Source organism: Balaenoptera ricei, chromosome 5, assembly GCF_028023285.1.
Source record: "Balaenoptera ricei isolate mBalRic1 chromosome 5, mBalRic1.hap2, whole genome shotgun sequence".
NCBI classification, from domain to species: Eukaryota; Metazoa; Chordata; class Mammalia; order Artiodactyla; family Balaenopteridae; genus Balaenoptera; species Balaenoptera ricei.
In genome coordinates, this window is record NC_082643.1 from 61,315,922 (window position 1) to 61,336,831 (window position 20,910).

The 20,910-nt window shown below is 31.9% G+C and overlaps 1 protein-coding gene across 7 annotated transcripts in view; it reads right to left on the reverse strand.

The window, feature by feature from the left end:
• Positions 1-869: 869 nt before the first annotated feature.
• Positions 870-20,910, reverse strand: part of ADGRL3 (adhesion G protein-coupled receptor L3) — an 858,314-nt gene continuing 838,273 nt past the window's right edge. For all 7 annotated transcript variants that reach the window (XM_059922921.1, XM_059922920.1, XM_059922919.1 and 4 more), the window contains one exon: positions 870-2,512. In XM_059922921.1, coding sequence (XP_059778904.1) covers positions 1,713-2,512 — 800 coding nt within the window. In that variant the 3' untranslated portion in view covers positions 870-1,712. The remainder of the gene's footprint in view (positions 2,513-20,910) is intronic.

Sequence of the window (20,910 nt, forward strand, 5' to 3'; positions counted from 1 at the left end):
AGGCAGGTTGATTTCTTTTGCATGGCTCATTTGGGCCATAGAGGATTAGCAAAGTTTATATATTGAAAACAGAAGGAAAGATGAGAAAAATGAAAAGAATAATTAATCATATAGTACATACATCAATACAATATCTTCTAAATCTCAATCAGTTGTTTATTGGTTGGCAAACAAGTTTCACTTTTACAACAAATATTAGTAATGAGGTCATCCAACTTTGAGACCATACAAAATGGATCATAAGTTTAAAAAAAATTATATGTGCTGCTAATTTACCTCTTGTATTCCTACATTACTTAAAATCCTGTCAAATAAATAAATTTTCCTGTTAATAAACAGAAGAGTTTTTTAAAAAATCACTTCAAAATAATTGACCTTTCGATTCTTTCTACGAGGGAATGAATTTCTTTTAAAAATTGGTAGTGCAGGTGCCCACTTGGGGAACAGACTGAGCATTCAGCACTTTCACACCCATGGGATACCATTTTTCACATGCAGAAGCCCCACTAGTTCTATTGACACCTCTTTACTTCTAGAATCATAGCTACTCTCTTAGTGATGAATTGCTTGCCAAATATGCTTTGCATTACAACAGATGTGCACTGTAAACAGAAAAGTTCTTCCTGCTCTAATTGCAAAAATGTTCTCGGAAATATTCTGACTGAATAAAGATATATAGTGAGGGAAGGAAGTCTAATTTTATTTATTTTATTTTTTTTGTAAAAAATAATTTGTTTGCATTACTAGAAAATGATTCTTATAAAGTGATAGCTTCATTTATTTATTTATTTATTTATTTTTTGCCATGTGAAATTTTAAAGGAAAAAAAAGGCAAAAAAAAAAAGAACAAAAGAAAGAAAGAAAAAAAAAGAAAATGAAGAAAGAAAGAAGAAAGGAAGGAAACTTTGCTCTCTTACTGGTAGACAAACTTGCAAGACCAGCACGAAAGAAAAAGAAAATTTCTTTTTTTTCCACTACATTAACAGGACTCAAATTCTGGAAGAACAGAAAGCAGACTACATGTGCAATGCTAGTATCTGTACATTACATAGAATTGTTCAAATTTTTTTTCTGCCATTAGTTTTATCATCAGTTAATACAGCAAATCATAAAATATGCATTTAGCATATAATTCTAGAATTCCCCTCCATTTCATTATCGATTTTGTTGTTTTATTTTGTACACCTCAGCTATTCCCGCTGTGGTGAATTCAGGCTGTGAGCAACTAAAAACCACTATGTGATAGTTTGCTTTGATTTTATGTTTGTGCAGCACTCCAATCTAGATGCAGCATTGTTACTAATTTCAAACAAGTGTTCTGGCCTTTTAAAAAATCAGGTCCTTGTAATTATAGTAACAGAGCATCAGAGATGTTAGAACAAACACAACATAATTCAACAAGGCCACAATGAGCGCCATTTTCTTCAAATCTCGTTCATTAACATAATGAAGTCTCCATCTGAGGGGGGAAGGACGGGAAAGAAGCTGGCACAGGGGAATTTCAGCAATTATCTTTCTCCCCTGGGCTGACCTAAAAAAATCCCAGTTTAAAAAGAAAAAAGAAAAAAAAAAAAGAAGTCTGAGAGTTTGTGTTTGTCGTTTAAGAACAGCATAAAGATTTAGGAGTACACACATTATTACCACTGCTTATATCAACTCAGAACAGTCAACCAGGTGTTAGCAGTTTTGTTGGCTTAAATTTCTGTCATCTTCTATAGGCTAGTGACCAAATGAGCAGGTCCTTTTGAACTCCCCTCTGGAGGGGTCCCATCTTTGTTTGGAGGAACTATAAATCCATCACTGCTACCGCGACCTAGCTGGTAGTAGGTATGCAGCTGATGGATGTGGTTTCTGGAGCCTAGGTTTGGCATGCTTTTGTAGTAAACATCTTCGGCATCACCACATTTGGCCGGTGGGGGTTCGGTCTGGGTGCTGGTGGTAATGCTCTCTGCGGCAGGCACACCAGCCAGTGCCGGCATGCTGGTGTAGAGAGAGTCCCTATGGGGTGACTGGAGATCTTCTGTGTGCTCGTTGGTTAGCAAAGGGAAAAAGCTCTCACTGTGGTCTTGGGGGATCCGCCTTCTGGTGTAATGATGTGGCTGGTGGTTCTCTGTGGAGTAAACTCTTGGGGGCAGCAAAGGAGCATCAGATTCCTCATGAATAAGTTCTAGGCCCAGACTCTCCTCATGGTTAAAGGAGGTGGCATCATCCAGGACAATGGCATCATCTTCACTCCCACTGCCCAGGTTATTCACCAGCTTGTTCATCAAATTCCTGTTCTGTTCGCTGGAGCGCTCATGGTTATTCAGGTAAGACGGGATATAGTTGGAAGTGAGTTCCTTCAGAATCTTTTTCTCTAGGGCGGTCTCGTTATGGTTATAGCCACGGTCTATGATTTGCACACAGTTGCTCAAGTATTCGCCACTGGCAATGCTGTAACTATTGCCATGGTTACCATTCAGTGGTAGAGTATCCATGACACTTGTATCCCTGGCATTGTTCAGAAGCCCCTCTGAAAAAGATTACAAAACATCATGACATTTATATCCAATTGGCCATAGAACACACACACAAACAGAAAAGCAAAAACACCCGACTATGAAGTATGTATAAATTGCTAGCAATTTTAATTAAGTATAAAATGTTTGGAAATAAAAAAATATTAAATCTATATGTACATATCTACATGTATATGTATACTTGGACAATTGATAGAAATCTTATAAACAGACAAGAAGTATTTAAAGTAAATCTTTAAAAGAATTTAAAAAAACCCTATAAATTTGCAATTTCCACACAAACATTGTTTGACAGTATTTGAAACATATTTGGTTATAACTTAGGGGAAAAAACGCAAAATTTTGCTGTAGTCATTCATAGCTTTCAATTTATACACACCAAAGTCAATCCAATAATTCATTACCTTTAATTTTATGTGCTGTCTTAACATTGCAATAGGTATAAAATTAACATAATTCATGTGTGGTACTTTGAATATACTGGTCAAAGTAAAAGATTCAAGCAGTTTCTAATAATCTGATATGTAATTTATAAGATTGAAAATAATCCCTATACACAAAACTACAAAAGGATTATGTTAAATTTGTCAGAATGATATAGTCATGAAATAATGCCTAGTCGAATAAATGGCACTTCAAAATAATTTGCACATAGGAACTTTCAAAACAAAAATATTTGGATTTACTTTCCAATTTTTTTTTCTGCTATAAGTACTTTGGTTACTATTATATATTAATCCGTTAGTAATTGTTTAGGGTCATTAGATAATTCTACAAAAGACTGTAAAGACATGGGGGATCTGATTCCTAAAAACGCAGTGTCAGTATTGAAGGTTCCATTTCATAACGAGTGATGACTTTGTGTGCATATTAAACTTTGGGTTTAAAAGAGATTAAATGTCTTATTCTGGGAAGAAACAGCTGCAGTGAAATAAATTTGACCACATGCTTCTTCAAGGTTTTTGCATTTTCTTGAACAGAAATCCAAGGATCTATAATAGTTCCATAAATCTCTCCAAATGCAACCACAAAAGAAAATAAAACACAAACATTTAACGAATACTGCTAAATAATAAAGGGTATTTCTTTATAGAACAATTAATTGAAGAATTCTATTAAACTTGTCAAAACATCACTAACTTGTGAAAATATAGCATTCATTCTATATCTGTGATGCAGTTATGTTTACCAAAACTGAACTAGTTCATTACTTGTTTAAATAAAGTATCCCAAATATAACAATTTTTATATGGACTTCTGATGCATACTCTGTATTCAAGTAACACAGTTTTCAAAAATAGCAATGCATTAAATACATTAAAAAAGCAGCCATCACAGACATAGGGTGAAGCGATTTATTTTCATGTTATAAGATATCTTGTAGACAAATCCACAATGTTAAGAAAAAATAAAAGTAAATGCTTTTTAAAGGGCCATATGTGATGGGTGATTGTTGCTGCAGAGGCTGCTATGGTAGGCTTGATGGTTATGGTTGAGCAACTGATGCATTGAAACGTGTTTATTATTTCTGTTGTCAATGCATTGGGTATGGCTTGAAAACAGCCATAGTTAAATAAACTGGGTATGTTGCATGTGACATGTATTTGTATGATGGAATGTAGTAATGAAAATTAAAAGTTTATGAATTACTTAGCAAAAATAAATGCTTAATTTAAAAACAATTTAACTCACACAAACATTACATGAGACTTAACAACTATGTTATGTGACACAATAAAAGAATCAGACAACAAAAGCGTCTAATCTCTATTAACATATATTTATATAAGTTGATTCATAGGTTCTTTAGTTTTTAAATTGTGAGATGAACTGTTTTTAATAACTACATCATCTATATGTGATGCAATAAAAGTGAACTAAAAAAAATTACATTTGATATGCAATGTTTAGCTTTACTCCCATACTTGTCTCTCTGTAGGGCTCTAAACGACAGCATGAAGAAAAGGAAAGAAAAAACAACAAGTAAGCTTACAGCGACAGTAGAAGAAACATGAGTAAAAAGCAAATTGATGATATGCAGAAAAAAGAGTCAAAGGAAATAGTTCCACTGCCCCAAAATTCATGAGTCTGTGTTACATGGTTTATCATAATTAAAAATACTGAAATGTTAGTCAGAAAATAAGAAACCCCCATAATACATGCTAATGAGTCTTTAATAAGCGTTTCTGCAGTTCATAAATTTCAAACAAATACACACTTATTTTAAAGTTAAAATTATCACACCAACCAAAGAGAGTAAAATCTTGAGGGCAAGCTATGACTATTTCCACAACTATAATTCAGTATTATGTATATGTGTGTGTGTATAGGTTAGGACATACTTGCTTCTAAGGAATGTCATTTAACTTTAAAATTTTTCAGTAAGATTATAAATAAATTCTTTCGTTTATATACAGAGAAAAATACCACAGTTTGAACTTTTCATAATTGTGTTTTCTCTTATGTATCTTCTCTTTTCATGTACAAAGGTTATTTTTCTCCCACTGTACCTATACAAATGCTTTTTATCATTTGTAAATTATACTGATCGATACTGTCATTTCTGGAGCTCATATTCAAAAGTTGTATAACTATGGAGAAAGAAAAAGGTTAAATGCAACCATTATGCTGTATCAAGAAAATGTGAGGGGGAAAAAATACCACCAATCAATATCAGGTTTTCTTCTGGATTGTTGCACAATCATATGCAATCTAACATTTTAAAAGTTAATCCTTTAAGAACAATAGTAGCAAAATTATTAAAAAAAGAAAACCGTCATATTTTAATCCTGTCAAAAAACCTGCTCTTGCTGATTTTGTTTATAAGAAGGTTAAATCATCACAAAATAAAAACCAGCCAAGTCATTGGGCTATATCATTTCAAGAGATTCCAACTTGTTATAATTTAGCCGTTGCTTTAGAGATACTGTTTTTGTACTTTAAAAGTCGATTTGCTTCTCAGCAAAAGACCAACAATATTTCAAAATGCAGAGAAAATTTCTTTTAAAGTTTCAAAACACATTTAGAAAAAGAATTGGAAATAAAAAGCCAAACTAGTATTGCAACAGATGGAAATTGCTAGTAGGCTCATTATGGCTCCTTCCGTAAATGATAACATTTTAGAACTGGAAAGCACATAAGAGATAATTGAAGTTCAGCTCCTGCTTTTTAAGATGAGGAAGCTTCAATCACAAGAGACTGAGCCTTATCTAACACCACTTCTGCTAACCGTGGCAGAACTGGGATCATAATGGGAATCTTCTAGATTGACTCTGTGCACTACTATCTACCTCCTTCTCTTCACATCTGCCTTAGGCTTTGAAAGCTATAACAGAATATTTATTTATATACTTTATACCATAACCTTGTATTCTTGACAACTATAATGTATTCTTCACTATATCCTATCCTAAAGATATGTTTTTCTTTAAAGTTTTAGAATTGAATTAAATTACTTTAAAATGTAAATTAACTTGTAAAAGCATGACTTCTCCATATTACATTTTGTTGACAGGTTAACTATAATAAGATTTATCTAACACAAGCTAAATTCTCCAATACTGACAAGAAGATAATGGTCCAGAAATACTATGCATGAAGTTTTAAATATTTCCACAGATAGAATCTGAATCTAATATAACAAAATTATATTATTCATCTTTATTCCTAACTCTATATGCATTAGTAATACTGTAACATATCTTTACATATTTTAAATAAAGGCATCACAAACAAAAATGGATACTTTAAATCTGAATGCGTCTTTGCTTGGATGGCATTGGTACAACAGAATTAAAGGACCAACAGAACAGAACCAAGTGGTAATTCAACATAAACCACTCCAGTACATACCGAGCCACCTATATTTCATGTAAGATTTCACCTTGCCAGTAAGAATATAAGTGCATTCATCTGAAAGCATAAGATTAGTAGCAATATGACAATCACCAAGTTTTTTGTTCAGTGGTAAAAAAATTATTTTAAGCACTACCATAGTTTCTTAACATCTCAAAAATATTAAAACATAAAGTAGTTGAACAATTCCATTTCTGACTCTGAAAACCAATAATAAAATTATTTACTTTTGTTTTTAAGAAAAGTCAGTAGAATTTAATTTACTGGCATAAACATCAAATCCATTCCGAAGAATCCTTTGTGTATTTTTTGATAATTTTAATAGCAATATTCAGTAATAGGCTCGATAGGAATAAAACTTTGGATTTATATGGTATTATTTTAAATTTTGTCGTGAGAATTTCACTTTGATAGTGTTTATAATAGTGTTCCATCCTTAGAAAAATCTCCTAACTTAGGATACCAGGAGTAAAATAAGACAAGAAGGCAGATACTGAATTAAGGAAAACATACAGATTAATGATTGTTAGTTTTTCATTATTTAAGACATTAGAAATTATATCTGAATAATCAAAAAAGCAAAACAAAATATGATCTAAATTATTACTTATTTTAAAACAATTTCCAACAACTCTTTGCATAAGGTGAATAATGTAGAATAGATTTAATATGCAAATATGGTGTAAATCTTCATTTAACATCTTTCAAAACTTATTAATATGTCAGAACAATTTACAATACTCTAAGGACACATTTATGTCATTTAGCCCAATGAAAATAAAGAGAAAAACCCGAACAAGACTCTATAAGGTCTGCAAAATTGTTCTGACAAACCACATTTAGTGCATTATGTAATATACACATCATTGAGTGCTACAATGAAATAGGGACATTGACAAATGGTAGACAATGTAAAGGGGGACAACCATGAAGAAACTTTCTCCTACTGATAGCACTGAGGTTGCTTTACTAGAAAATGGAGGACTAAAAGAAGCCAGATTAACTGCCTTCAAGTATTTAAAGGATTGCCACAGACAGCAGAAAAATGCTCTGCTCATCTTTGTTCTAGAAGGCAAACCTAAGCATCACGGCCAGAGGCAAATTTCGACTTGGTGGAAAGAAAAAATATTTATAACGAATGGAGCATTTCAACAATTGAATATATAAAATCCTGAGGTAGGAAGGGCCTCATTAGAGGAAATACTTAAGCACTGGTTGACAGAACATCCACAATGTGGTAAAGAGGATTCAATGAGTTCTATCTATTCTTTTGATTCTAAGTCTATGATTCTTAGGTGTAGGCCCTTAAGAAACTGGATAAAACTGACAGTTTGCTTAATTATTTAATCCTATTGGAAAACAACTTGACTATTCCTGAAGTCACTTCTGACTTACTGGCTTTGGTATTTTTGAAATAATTTAAAATTATCCTTCGTATCTGACAAGGTGTCACCTGGGAAACTCAGATGGTTTTAGACACCCAATGACCATGTTGCAACAAACATGCTTTTCTGGAATAAGCATGCACACCAAGTTTTTCACACTCATGCCACTAATCTTTTACCTCTGACTGACAAGGAAAACACACACACACACACAAAGATTCCCAAAGAGGATAATAGAAATTTTATTCAAGATTGTCTGGGAAAAATTTAAAATATTGCTAATCTGTCTCATGCAACTTGAAGGAACCACTGAAGTCTCTTTGTTATTGTGAATTTTCTTTCAAATATAATTTTAAATAGGTGTATCACTGACTAAAATTTTTCTTTTATGACACTTTTACTTGAATAAGTTTTTCCTGTGGTCACTTTATTTATGATATGAATATTTTTAATTTCTTGTGCCCCAATACATTTTTTAGCTTAGAGAAGGTAAAAAGTCACATAAAAATGCTTACATTGTAAGTGGTTTTAAAGAGATTTATGCTTATGTGTTTGAGATACAATTAAATTTTTAAATCATTTACAGTTGGAGGATATACAGAGGAACCATATTCAAAACCCTTGTTTTTAACATGCAGCCACAGTAGAAAAAGCATTTCATGACCTTCCTGAGCCAGTTCATAGAGGCAATATCAAGCTATGGTAGAACCTGATCTGCTACTGTTCAATTCACTGTTCTTTCCACCACAGCTTATTTCAGTGTTTTCCATGGAGTTGATCTAAGTGCTTTCATCAGTAGTGATGTTTGTGCCTAGAGTGTGCGTCATGGTATAACAGAGTAAGATTACTTTCTTGATCTTAAGATTGCTGAATCAAGTCTTCCTTTATCTTACTTACCTTAGGCAAATATCTCATTTCTTAAAATGAATACATAGGTATTTAATATAGAAATCAATCAACAACAAGAAAAGCACTGACAAACCACAATACATTTTACAACATTACAGAGAAACAAACACATATTGATGAATCAAGCATTTGTTTATCAGAAGGAAGGAATCCATTTCTTACTAAGAAAACCTAAGGAAAATGGAAAATAAAAGCACCAAGAGGGGTGGGAGGCAAAAAGAGTCTGTGCGTCTGCTTCCAAAAGAAAGAAAAGGCAGGAGGAAAGAAAGAAAAATAGAATGTGGCCATAAAAGCTACATAAACTGGGACTCTCACTTGAAAAAATTAAGATAAACTCCAGCACACCTTGTGCGTTGTACATGCTGACAGAAGGGTTGTTACAGACCGCCGGTTCCCCAAGCAATGTATTATAGGGATTGTTAGTACCATGCGGACGAAGCAGAGCATTGCTTATAAGATGATTAGCCATGGCTCCTGGAGCAGCCCCATAGAAAGACAGAGAAAAAAAAAGGTCAATCAGGCAAATGTGTTTGAAAAAAAGGAAAGGAAACATTTAGAATGACAACAGTTGATATAGTCCTGATTACAGGCAGGCAGCTAGTTCGACTCAAAAATATATGCCACTAAAGCACACGTTTCCAACAAGGCACATATCCAACTCAATGGGAAAGAAATTAAATGATTTACAATGTTGATTAAGCCACATTTAGGGTCTTCTCTTTCCCAGAGTGTAAGCAAAAATATATTCCCATGCTTGCTAAAAATGAAAAATTTTTAAAAAAAGCAAAATATTGTCTTCCATATAAACAAAACATATAACACAAAACAAAAGCTGAAAGAAAAGTTTAAAACACAGAAAGAAAAGTTAAAATTAAACAAAACATTCCCTCAATCACGGAAACCATTGGGTTGTTTTCAATGAAATAATAAAAGGCAACATTTATGATAAAACACTCATTTGGAGAGCAGCTGTTGACACAACAGAAGATTTTGACATTACTTAAAATTCTATGAAGAAGAATTCTTTAAATTGAAATAAACTAAAATGCAATCACACTTATTAGTACACCATAGTAAGCATACTAATTAGGTGAACTTACAAATCTGATAAAATGATCATAAGGATATTATTTTTAAATATTTTAAATAAAATATTAACTTCATGGTATCAAGCAATATATATAATTCCATTTTCCATTTTCCAACTGGTTGTTTGGACTTTGGCATAGCAAAGTAACAAAGTTAAACTCTTTCATCTCTTTATGAACAGATGTACTTAATCTCTAACATACTGTCAGTATGCATTACAACCTCCCACCCTCAAGAGTCATTTAACCAAAAAAGCAAAAAATTGAGAATGACAGTTTTATTAAATATAATTAGGCCATGTATGGAAATGATAGGCAGAATGTATATTTATGTTAGATGATAAAGAAAAGAAAAATGAAGAAAAAAAACCACAAATTATATAAGGATAGGTTGAAAACACAGGTATATATTAATTTAAATATATATATTAGAGAATAGAAATATATAGAACAGGAGAAAATACTTGCAAACAAATTTACAAATATTTGCAATCCAACAAAGGACTAGTATCTGGGATATATGGGACTTTGGACAACTCCCAAAAGTCAACAGTAAAAAACAATCAACAAGAAACAAAACCAAAAACAATCCAATTAGAAAATGGGCCAAAAGTATAAACAGACATTTTATGGAAGAGGGTATACAGGTGGCAAACAAGCTCATAATGAGAAAAGAACTGTTATTAGTCATTAGGAAAATACAGGTTAAAACCATAATGAGATATTACTACACACTTAAAAATGGTGGTGACAAAAATGCTGGCATGGATGAAGAGAAACTGGATCACTCATATTTTGCTGGTGGGAATGTAAAATAGTACAGCTACTCTGAAAAACAGTTTGCAAGTTTCTTATAAAACTAAACATGCAATTACCATACCACCCAGGAATTGTACTCTTGAACATTTATCCCAGAGAACTGGAAATTTATGTTCACACAAAAACCTACAGATGAATGGTCTTGGCAGCTTTATTTGTAATAGCCCATAATGGGAAAGAGCCCAGATGTCCTTCAACTGGTGAATGGTTAAACAATCTGTGGCACATCCATACCATGGAACACTACTCAGGAATAAAAAGGAACAACTATCAATACACATAATGACCTGGATGAATTTCTAGAGAATTATACTGGGTAAAAGAGACAATTCAAAAACTGAATGATTCCATAAATACATATATTCTTGAAATGACAAAATTATAGAAATGGAGAATAGATTAGTGGTTTCCAGGGTTTAAAAATGCAAACGGGAGGGAGGTGGGTATGGTAATAAAAGGGCAGCATGAGGCATCCTTGAGGTGATGGAATGACTCTGTATCTTGGCTATGGTGGTGGATACACAAACTTACTCTTGTGATAGAATTGCAGTGAACTAAACACACACACACACACAAATACAATTAAATACAAGTAAAAGAGAAGAAATCTGAACAAAATTGGAGGACTGTTTCAATGTCAGTGTCCTGGCTGTGACACTGTAGTACAGTTTTACAAGATATTACTGAGGGAAACTGGGCAAAAGGTACATAATCTCTGTATCATTTCATACAACTGCAAGTGAATCTACAACTATCTCAAAATAAAAAGTAATCTATATTGAATGAATATGACAAGAACATTCAGTCACTCATAGAAATGTTAAAAAAATGAAAAGGGAAAACTTGGCCATGGCAGTTTTAATTTTTTCTTAATCATAGCTCTTTGTTATATAGTAAATTACCAGTCAAATAAATATTTTAACCTCAAAATTGGGTAAGTGAACTATTGATTTAAAGGACAATAAAGCTTGTCTGATCGCTAGAGCTAGAAAGTTTCAGTTTTATCAGGAAATAAGCCATATGTTTGCATCCTACACATTCTGCAAAGAACTAGCATAGAACTAGCACAGAAGTTTTCTATGTGCTCGATGAATATTTGCTGAAATTGTACTTCATATACATTTAGATGTCTTTACACAGTGAGATGACAGAACTTCAATTTATCATATAATGGGCATATCAGGTTATTATTTCCCATTGATGAATTAAATACATGGTATATTAGTATGAAAAGCTAAAAAGAGTTGGCTACAGTGCCTTTCAGATAAGAAATGGGATACTGTTAATCTTAAACATGGATATTGTTGATGTTACACAAATTTAAGATTAATTGTTTGAGACAGGATTTGGTCTGCCCAACATTTTTAGAAAGCAAACTACCTGTAAATTGTATCTGCTACCTAATATTTATTATTGCAGCCGTTTCTCAAGTAAAAAGGAAAGTTAGTTTTCTAACACAAGTAGCTGTCTTCTAAAGTTACTCTAAATAAGCATTGAAATAAAAAATGAAAGGTGTAAGCAACTTAAAATGAACTAGGGTAAAAACCTTAAAAATATAAAATTGCTCAAACTTTTTACACTTCCTTATAGATCAAATAAGGGTAAGATCTTTATGCCTGGGACTTATATGTACATCTCTACACATTCCCCTTTATTCCTACACATTATGTAATTTAAACTAACTGGAAAACAAACAGTAGGCTGGAAAGATGGCTCGTCACTTTTTTCCCTGGCTTCATATAGCTTATAAAAGAAAATATTCCTTTTTTTTTTTTTTTTTTTTTTACCTGCTGATGTAAAAGAAGATGATCTGCTTAAAAGTTCTCATCAGAAGAAAAAAAACTGTAATTTTGTATGGTGATGAATGTGAACTAGACTCATGTGGTGACCATTTCATAATATATACAAGTATTCAATTGTTATACACCTGAAACTAGTATAATGTTATATGTCAATTTACCTGAATTCAAAAACTAATAAATAAATGATAAAAGAATGTAATTTAAAAAAAGATGATCTATACGTTAGAATAAGGAAACAATTGAGTTGGGAAGAATCAAACATAAGCAAGAAGCAGGTGACTCAATATTTTGGTTTCTGTTTAGCATTCAGTTTACAAAAAAAGCTAATAATGTGAGAATAAAAAAAGTTTAATCATACAAAAATGGAGCTCCATAATGGAATTCTAAGAAAGCTATCACAATTTGTATAGATAATCTATCTGGTTCTAGCTTTCTTAGCATAAAGTTCCTTTTCAGTTTTTCTTAGTGTTTTCCTAATTTTTGAATGTACTTTAAATTTAAAGCACTTATATCAGTGAAATCTACTAATATAGGAAGACTGAATTTTAAAGTTCACTTATTTATCATCAATTCCTGCTGAGCTAGAAAGGCAAGCAACAATAGCAGAAAAGGATTGGTATACAGCTGTATTATGACACAATGTTGGTGAAATGGAACAGTATTCAGTCTCCGCCACATGGCTTTGGTAGCGTGCTTCCTCAAATCCGGGTGCAACACAGAATCTGTTATTAATCTACAGCCCTAATGAGTGACATGATTGGAGATCTACCTGCTGTTAAATCTAAAACTACACAAACATTTATTAAAAAAATTTAAAACTTAAAAATAAAATCAGTTTTTTCTTTATCCTTGGTATTAAGGACATTTTTTCCTGACAGAAAAAGAAACACTATTTATATTAAGTTGCTTTTTAACTATCGCTCATTTTTATACTTCATGCACCATTTAAAACTAATATAATATCACTGAAACTGATTTAGTCCTGAAAGTGGAGAGTTATAACACAAGTGAGGGCTCAGTCACAGGAATTACAGAGCAGGATGTAAAGTTTGGTGATTAATTTTTTGCAAAGAATATAAGGTTATGGGTAAGCTCTATGAGTTTGCTAGTTTGAAAGAATGAGGGAGATGTCTGAATAACTGAACAATTATCCCTCATTTGATTCACCTAGTGCAAGAAGTTAATAATTTTTAATGGACACTCACAGCTTGCTGTGACCTCAAGAGGCCATTTTTCCTGTTGGCATGCCAAACAAGTGCAATTTTCCCAGAAAGTGTTGCCTACAGTACCCACTCACATTTAGGCACTTCAGTTATACTTTTGAAAGGTAGCACCGACTGTGCTAAAAAAACCTGCTTCTTGCCAATGCCTAGATCTTTTCCTAAAAACCTGCACAGAACCTGTTTTCCTTCATCTTTTATGTGCAGTTACTTTTGTCTTTTCTCTGTAGCTGCACTGCATTTCACTTGTCTTTGCCCAAGTCTATTCTGTTTGTTTCTAGCTGCTTCTCCAATTTAATAGGGTCACTTTGAATTCTGATACTATTTTCCAAGGTTCTGTCCATCCTGCCTCTTTCTCTAACCTCCAACTAACTTCTGATTTGTAAACTTCCCTTCTAATAGCTGTGAAATTGCTGAAGACTTCCAAGAAAATCAGTGTTTACAGACCATCTGTCACTGTTTTTCAGCTGAAAAGTTAAGCTTACTGGTTAGCCAGTTTGAAAACACAAATACGTTGATGCTGGGAGGTACTTACAGCCTATGTATGTGAAAAGCATGTTTATGTGCTAATTTCACTGGAATGTACACCCCAGGAAAACAGGGAATACATAGGGTTTTTGTTTTTTCACTGCTCTATACCGCATGTCTAGGATAGTTCTTAGAGCTCAATAAATATTTCCTTAATTAAAGAAAAAAATTTATGTGAAATTCATGGCATCCTGAAAATATGAAAACTAAAACAAGTCATTTTATCAATTATGAGTAGTTTTATATTTTGAGTAAATTTTTGAAGAGTGCCATTTGTCTAATTTCTAATGTGATTTATTTCCTTCTAATACTACACCAGTGGCCATAATACTGAAACTTTTAAAGCAAAGATAAACATCCATATAATTATTTGGAAATAGAAAATGCTACCTGAATACTAACTGCAGATATTAATTAGAGGGGAAAGAAACAGTACAACCTGCCATGACTCAAAAAGCTAAATAGGGTAAAACAGCTCAAGGTGGCTGTGAAAAATAGCTGTTCTTTAATTCTCTGAGTCCTTAAATCCTGGCTACAGTCTAGTCATACCTGCATATTTGCTATCAGAAACAAGGGTCAGCTCTTTCATAAAACCATGGAAAAGGAATTAACATTGAATTTCTACATATGTGAATCATTAACAAGGCTATCAACAGAAAACCAAGCACAAAATCTTTATTTCTGGTGAAAGCATGATAGAAAGCAAAAGAGGATTTTCATATTCCACGCTGAAAAACTTAGGCAAGTTTTTCTGATGATTTTTTGTAAGACCGTAAGTTACTGAAAAAAGACTAAGTTCAAAATCACAGATAATCATTTTAAGAAGAGTTTTTTTAACTTTATACCTGAAGACTGAGGTTTTGATATAAAAGTTTTTAAATGAGTGAAATTTGAATGGAATAATGAGTACACTCTTTTCAAATGTGTAGTTTTTAACCACAAAACTGCTACATTTCTTTCCTTATGAAAATAAAATAGGTGTTTTGACATTGGGAGGCCCTGAATGACAGCACTGCCTAGGCCAGTTCAATGTGAACATGTAATTGAGGACTGAAGCTCCAAGGCAGATCCGCCTGCTTTGAAATTGTGAAGTAAAGAACAGATCTGAAACAAGATGACAGTTGGATCTCACTTGAATTTATATTATATCATTCAGAAACATAATTCAAACAACGTTTCTTCTTGACAGCAGGCTAACAAAAGTATACTGAAAAGCTCTTAAAATAACTTGAACTATCACTCTGCTTGCCCCTCACACTTCATTTTTTTAAAAATGTAGTTACATTCTTATTTTATCATATTGAATGGGCAAAGTTTTATAAATTAAGACCTTGGTGATCTAATGAACCAACTGAATACAACCATTCTGTAATAGTCACATACCAATATACGTCAATTTTCAAATTTTTATGTATAAACATATAACATGGTAAATGTTCTGTTTGTTTTATTTCAATAAAATAGTTTTACCTGGATGATTCTTTCTTTCTTAATGTACCTCATCCTCTACTTAATTCCCTCGTGGTTCTCTCTCCTTTGGTTTGACATATTTTTCTTTTATGAAGTCATTTTCATTATATATATCGACTGATGCATACAAGTCAGAGTTATACACAAAGCAGAGTGACTACTGAGTGATGACTTTGTGCTTTTGTTTTCAGACATTAATTTTGGCCCAAAGCAGAGATTTCATTTTGTACAAGTAAAAATAATTTCACTAATGATGGTATTTTCTATAGAATTAGAATACTAACTTCAGTGTAAGGCAAGGAATCTTTCACCAGGAGATGGTATCTATGAAGTTGTGAAACCCTTAAAATTGTATGTAAAATGCTTTTGGTGTATGTTTGTGTGCTCCGTCGTGCACACACATGCCTGCACTTCTTTCCAGTGAAAGGGTCCTGAGGCTTTTACTTCCTTTTCAATATTTAAGAAAAGTGGTATACAGGAAAAAAGACATGTCTCTTTCTTTGGCGAGTGACCTATAATATAAACAAGAAAACTGGAAAAAATGATTCAGAATACCCAAAATATATCTTATGTATGTAAGTATCACCTAATCAATTGCAGTATAACATAATGGAGAAAGGTTATAATCCAGAATTTACAATGGAATAAGATTTTAATCTTATCTAATCTACTATCATCGCTCAATATGTAAAGGAACGCAGGTCCAGAGATGTTCATAATTTATTCAAGGTCACACATGACTCTGGTAGTTTTTCTTAAACATATTTATATCAGTGATTTTCAAACATTTTTTAGCACCCTCTCCCAAAAATATGTTTCAACAAAATTTTATTAGGAGCCTTATAGGAGTGCATTACTTTTTTATAATATGCTTTTCTGTAATATTCAATTATTTTATTTTCATATTCACATATTAATTCACATAACATAAATAAACAAAATTAAAGTAAATAGATAAAAGAGACTTCTAGAACTGTGGAGAACTGATTCAATAGGCATTTTCTATTTTAAATATTTTGTTTCCTATTTTTTGCTTTTCTATGTAACAAAACAATATCAGCACACATGCAATCTACAGAAAGACAGTGTAAGCAATGATTAGTTCAATTTTAAAGGGCTACTTTATAAAATAGAGACAGCCATATTAATCAAGACCAAGTTGTTTATAATAACAAACAAAGCTAAAATAATCTGCCTACTATCCTTAAAAGTTATACAAGTTTTAAAGCCATAGAAACCATAATTTTATATTTTTTACTGTTTTTATTCAAACAATTAATGAAATTACAAAGTGTCAAAGAAATGTTTTATTGAAAGCCAAAATCTCTTTCATCATTTTTTTCTAAAGTCATAAATTGAAGAGCTGACATCTTGATTTATCACACTGTGCACTTTTAATAGCCAACAAGTTAGCTATTAAATTTTAATCAACCTGCCTATTAAATTTCTTTCAAATGGTTCAGGGATACTTCAGCTTCTTTTAATAGCTAATTCATTCACTGGGAATCTATTAATACGGATTTCAATGACATGTCTTCTCCAGAGTACAGATTGGGTCATTGTTAGTTCAATATAAAATGAAATATTCTGAATGTAGAGGTGTTGCCTCTATTTCAATATGTAAATTCAAAGCTTTAGAGTTGGGAACCCTAGAAATTACATATTCTGTTCTCCCTTATTTTGCACTAATTGGCTTTATACATGTCTTCTTCATCAGATACATGGGTTTTTCTACAATAAACATTTAGAAGTCAAATTCCTGGGTCATATGTGGTCCACGTTTTCATTTTACAACATATTGCCACAATGCTGTCAAATATGTATGTATCAATTCACACTTCCCATAAGCAGTGTATATTTCTTAAATTCTTGCTAGGACATGGTATTGTCAGGCTGACATTTTGCCAATTTGATAGAGTATGAAGTATCTCATATTATTGTTATACTTTGCATTTTCCTGATTACCAGAGAGATGGAATAATTTTTCATATATTTATTGGTTGTAAAGGCTTCTTATTCTGTGAATTGCCTGTTCTTATCTTCTGCCCACATACATATTAGGTTGTTGAATTCTATTTATTGATTTGTAGGCATTCTTTACACAATACATGCATTAACATTTTGTTTTTTATATGTATTGTTTACATCTCCTTCCAGTAGCTCACCTGTTTTGAGTACTGTTTAAATTTTGAGATAGGACTCTTATCTGTCTTTTTCTTATAATTTATGATCTTTGTTATTTTGTCTTTAAGAACTCCTTTAACCTAAAATCTAAAATATATTTTCTTCTAAAAGCTCTAAAGTATTATTTTATGTATATACTTTTTTTTTTTTTTTTGCCCTGAAATTCAACACAACCTGGTTGTATTGCAATGAAGAAACTGATACCATTAGATATTCATTGTTGTTTTTTATTGAAAAAGAAGCTTCTCAGAGATCTTATGTTTTCTGACTGCTCTAGCCAACAGTGGTAGGCTTGAAAATCATAATTCTTGGCGAATCTTTGCTTTACAGTATAGGAAGTGGCTGATTTGCAAGTAGAAATGATAAACCTATACTACTCAGTCATTCATCTTTAAAACTCATTTTTTGTGGTCAGAGTCATGTATTTCTGTGTGCTTTTAACTTGGACATTTTGAATACATTGGCATAGTACTCAAAACAAAGAATACTGAGCCCAAAGATAATGGGTCAAGTATGCTTAACCACAGGTAAAGTAGCAGTAAATTCCATTTCTTTTTAGTAAGAATGTAGTGTATAGTATGTGGTATGTAGTCATTCCCACAGCTATGTTTATTTGTAAATCACACACTGCTTTACATTTTATTTGTAAATTCACACTGCTTGTGAATTTCTGATGAATAAAACAAACCTCAGAACAAAGGAAAGTATAACTATTTAACAATACAAAATAATTTACCAATTTGAAGAAAATATGACTTTTCATATACTTCTCTGCCCTATATTGGCATACTTTCTTATATTGTGCAAATTATACAAATTCGTATGCAGAAAGTCTATACCAGCTAAAACCTGAATTTTATATTTGGAAATTTATTTGAAAAAAAGCATGTGAGAGCAAAGTAGATATGAATTAAAACAAGATATCTATGAATAAAGAGATTCTTGATTATGTTGTTCAGAGAAGGCTTATTTTGTCATATAATCATAACCAGCTCTGTTCTGTTTAGACTGAGACTGCTTCAGGAAACATATTGTTTCTATTTTTCTACATCAAGACTAACTGTCTTTCCTCAATCTGTATATCCTCTTAAATCTTTCTTAGTTCTGCAGTGATTTTCTGGGGTTATAAATTACTATTTATGAATGTGATGGGTAACTTGTTTTAGTTTTTAAAGCACCCACATTCCTTATAAGAATAAATTATGAGAAAAGCCTATTATGAAGATTACAGGAGAGCCTATTACATAAACACTTATTTTTAAATGGCATGCAGCATATAAGGCTGAACTATATAAAGTGCAAGCCCCAGTATGCAATAAACAGGGGCTATCTTGGATAATACACAATTATTGGTATTTAAGTATCTTTTTTTTCTAATAAGACCTTCTTATGCTAAACATATATCCCATTTCCATATTTTAATTTTTCATGTAAATGAACTAACTTCTATTTACTTTCAAATAGCAGATATAGGTTAATATAATCTATTTCTTAGAAAAAATAATCTGAACAAGTGATGACTTTAGTTAACTTTGGATATTATATACCACATTTATATCATCACAATTTTATGCTTATAATACAGTAGGAGTATTTTTCCAGATGAGAGGTACAGTCTATTTTTGTTTGCTTTTAAATTTTGAATTATAGGCATTTCATAGTTTTTAAAAAACTGGAATTAGCACATAAAAGTAATACAAAGTTTAATTTATAACATTATCACTACCTATTTGAAGTCAACTCAAATAAATTTCCTATCTGTTCTAGGCATTATTATATTGCCCTGACAGAGGACACAGTTTCAAGGAATATCAAATTCAGGAGTACAGAGATTTGGGAAAGTTATATCTTTGGTTCTATTACTAAATGATTATAGGCAGAAGCTATTTACCAGATTTTTTAAACACAGTCTTTGCTCTGACTAAAATATTCATCCTTTTACTGAAATATAAGAAATTAAAAATTAAAGATAAAAGGATTCTACTAATAAAATATCTTGAGATTTTTGGTATTTGAGAACTTCCAGGAGAAAAAAATGATTATAAAATTCTTGCAATCTAAGTCCTACAACTGAACAGTTATGTATAGTAATTCAGCATATTCGATATCAAATAGTTTTGTAAAAAAATGTTATTGGTCAATCCATCTCCCCATATATTCACAATATTTTAAAGCTTCTCTTTCCCTGAGTAAATAGGATGAATGAATCCACTCTAAAGAATTGTACTTAGAACAAAATAAAGTGGAAAGAAGTGAATAGTACATCAAGGAAATTAAGAAATAAAGATGTGAATAATTGCGCTTTAAGAATATCTTATTTCCATGAGGTGATAAAAATCATTCTGAAATACATTCTTGGAAGCTTAATTCTAATCTTCAGCAAGCTTCATGTAAAACTGTCATCATAAGAAAATAACGAAAATTTTTATTATTGTAAGTAGGACTGTGTGGTCAGAAAGCCCCCGTTTGGAATTTAGATTGTGTTCTTTATCAGCCATGTGATTTTGGACAAATTGCCAAAAAACCCAGGTTCTTCATGGATATAAAGATAATGGATAATAAATAATGAACAGTGTAAAACAGTTAAATGATAGTTACACACACTAAAGGAGAAATCCCAACTTCACCAAGACTATAAAGAGGCACATTGTGTTCTATCAGAGAAAAGAATACCACTAATTTCTGAAGATAAGTTGTAGTATTCACATTTAGTTCTCAAAAAAGATACTGTTTTCTAAAAAAAATTACATCCTCAGCAACTTATACAAAACAGTAATATTTTAAAACCAATTGGAAATGTTCTATAGCACCATATTTAGAAGTTATCAAGGTAACCCACTGTGGCTTGTGTGATTTATAACAAAGAGGTAAGAGATACTGCTAAGTATATATAAAGGCAGTAAGATAATAAACCATAAAAATGAGAAATCTACTCTACATAAATAACCCCTTTGTGAAGGGATCTTTGAAAACTATAATAATAATAATAATAATAATAATAATAAAACCATTTTTAATATTGTGTAGCTGGCTGTGAGAGGCTGGATGATTTCAAGGATTCCGAACAAAGAGACAAAGTTAAGAGCAAAACATAAGAAGGACTCACTGGGCACGCATTTTAAAAGTTTTTC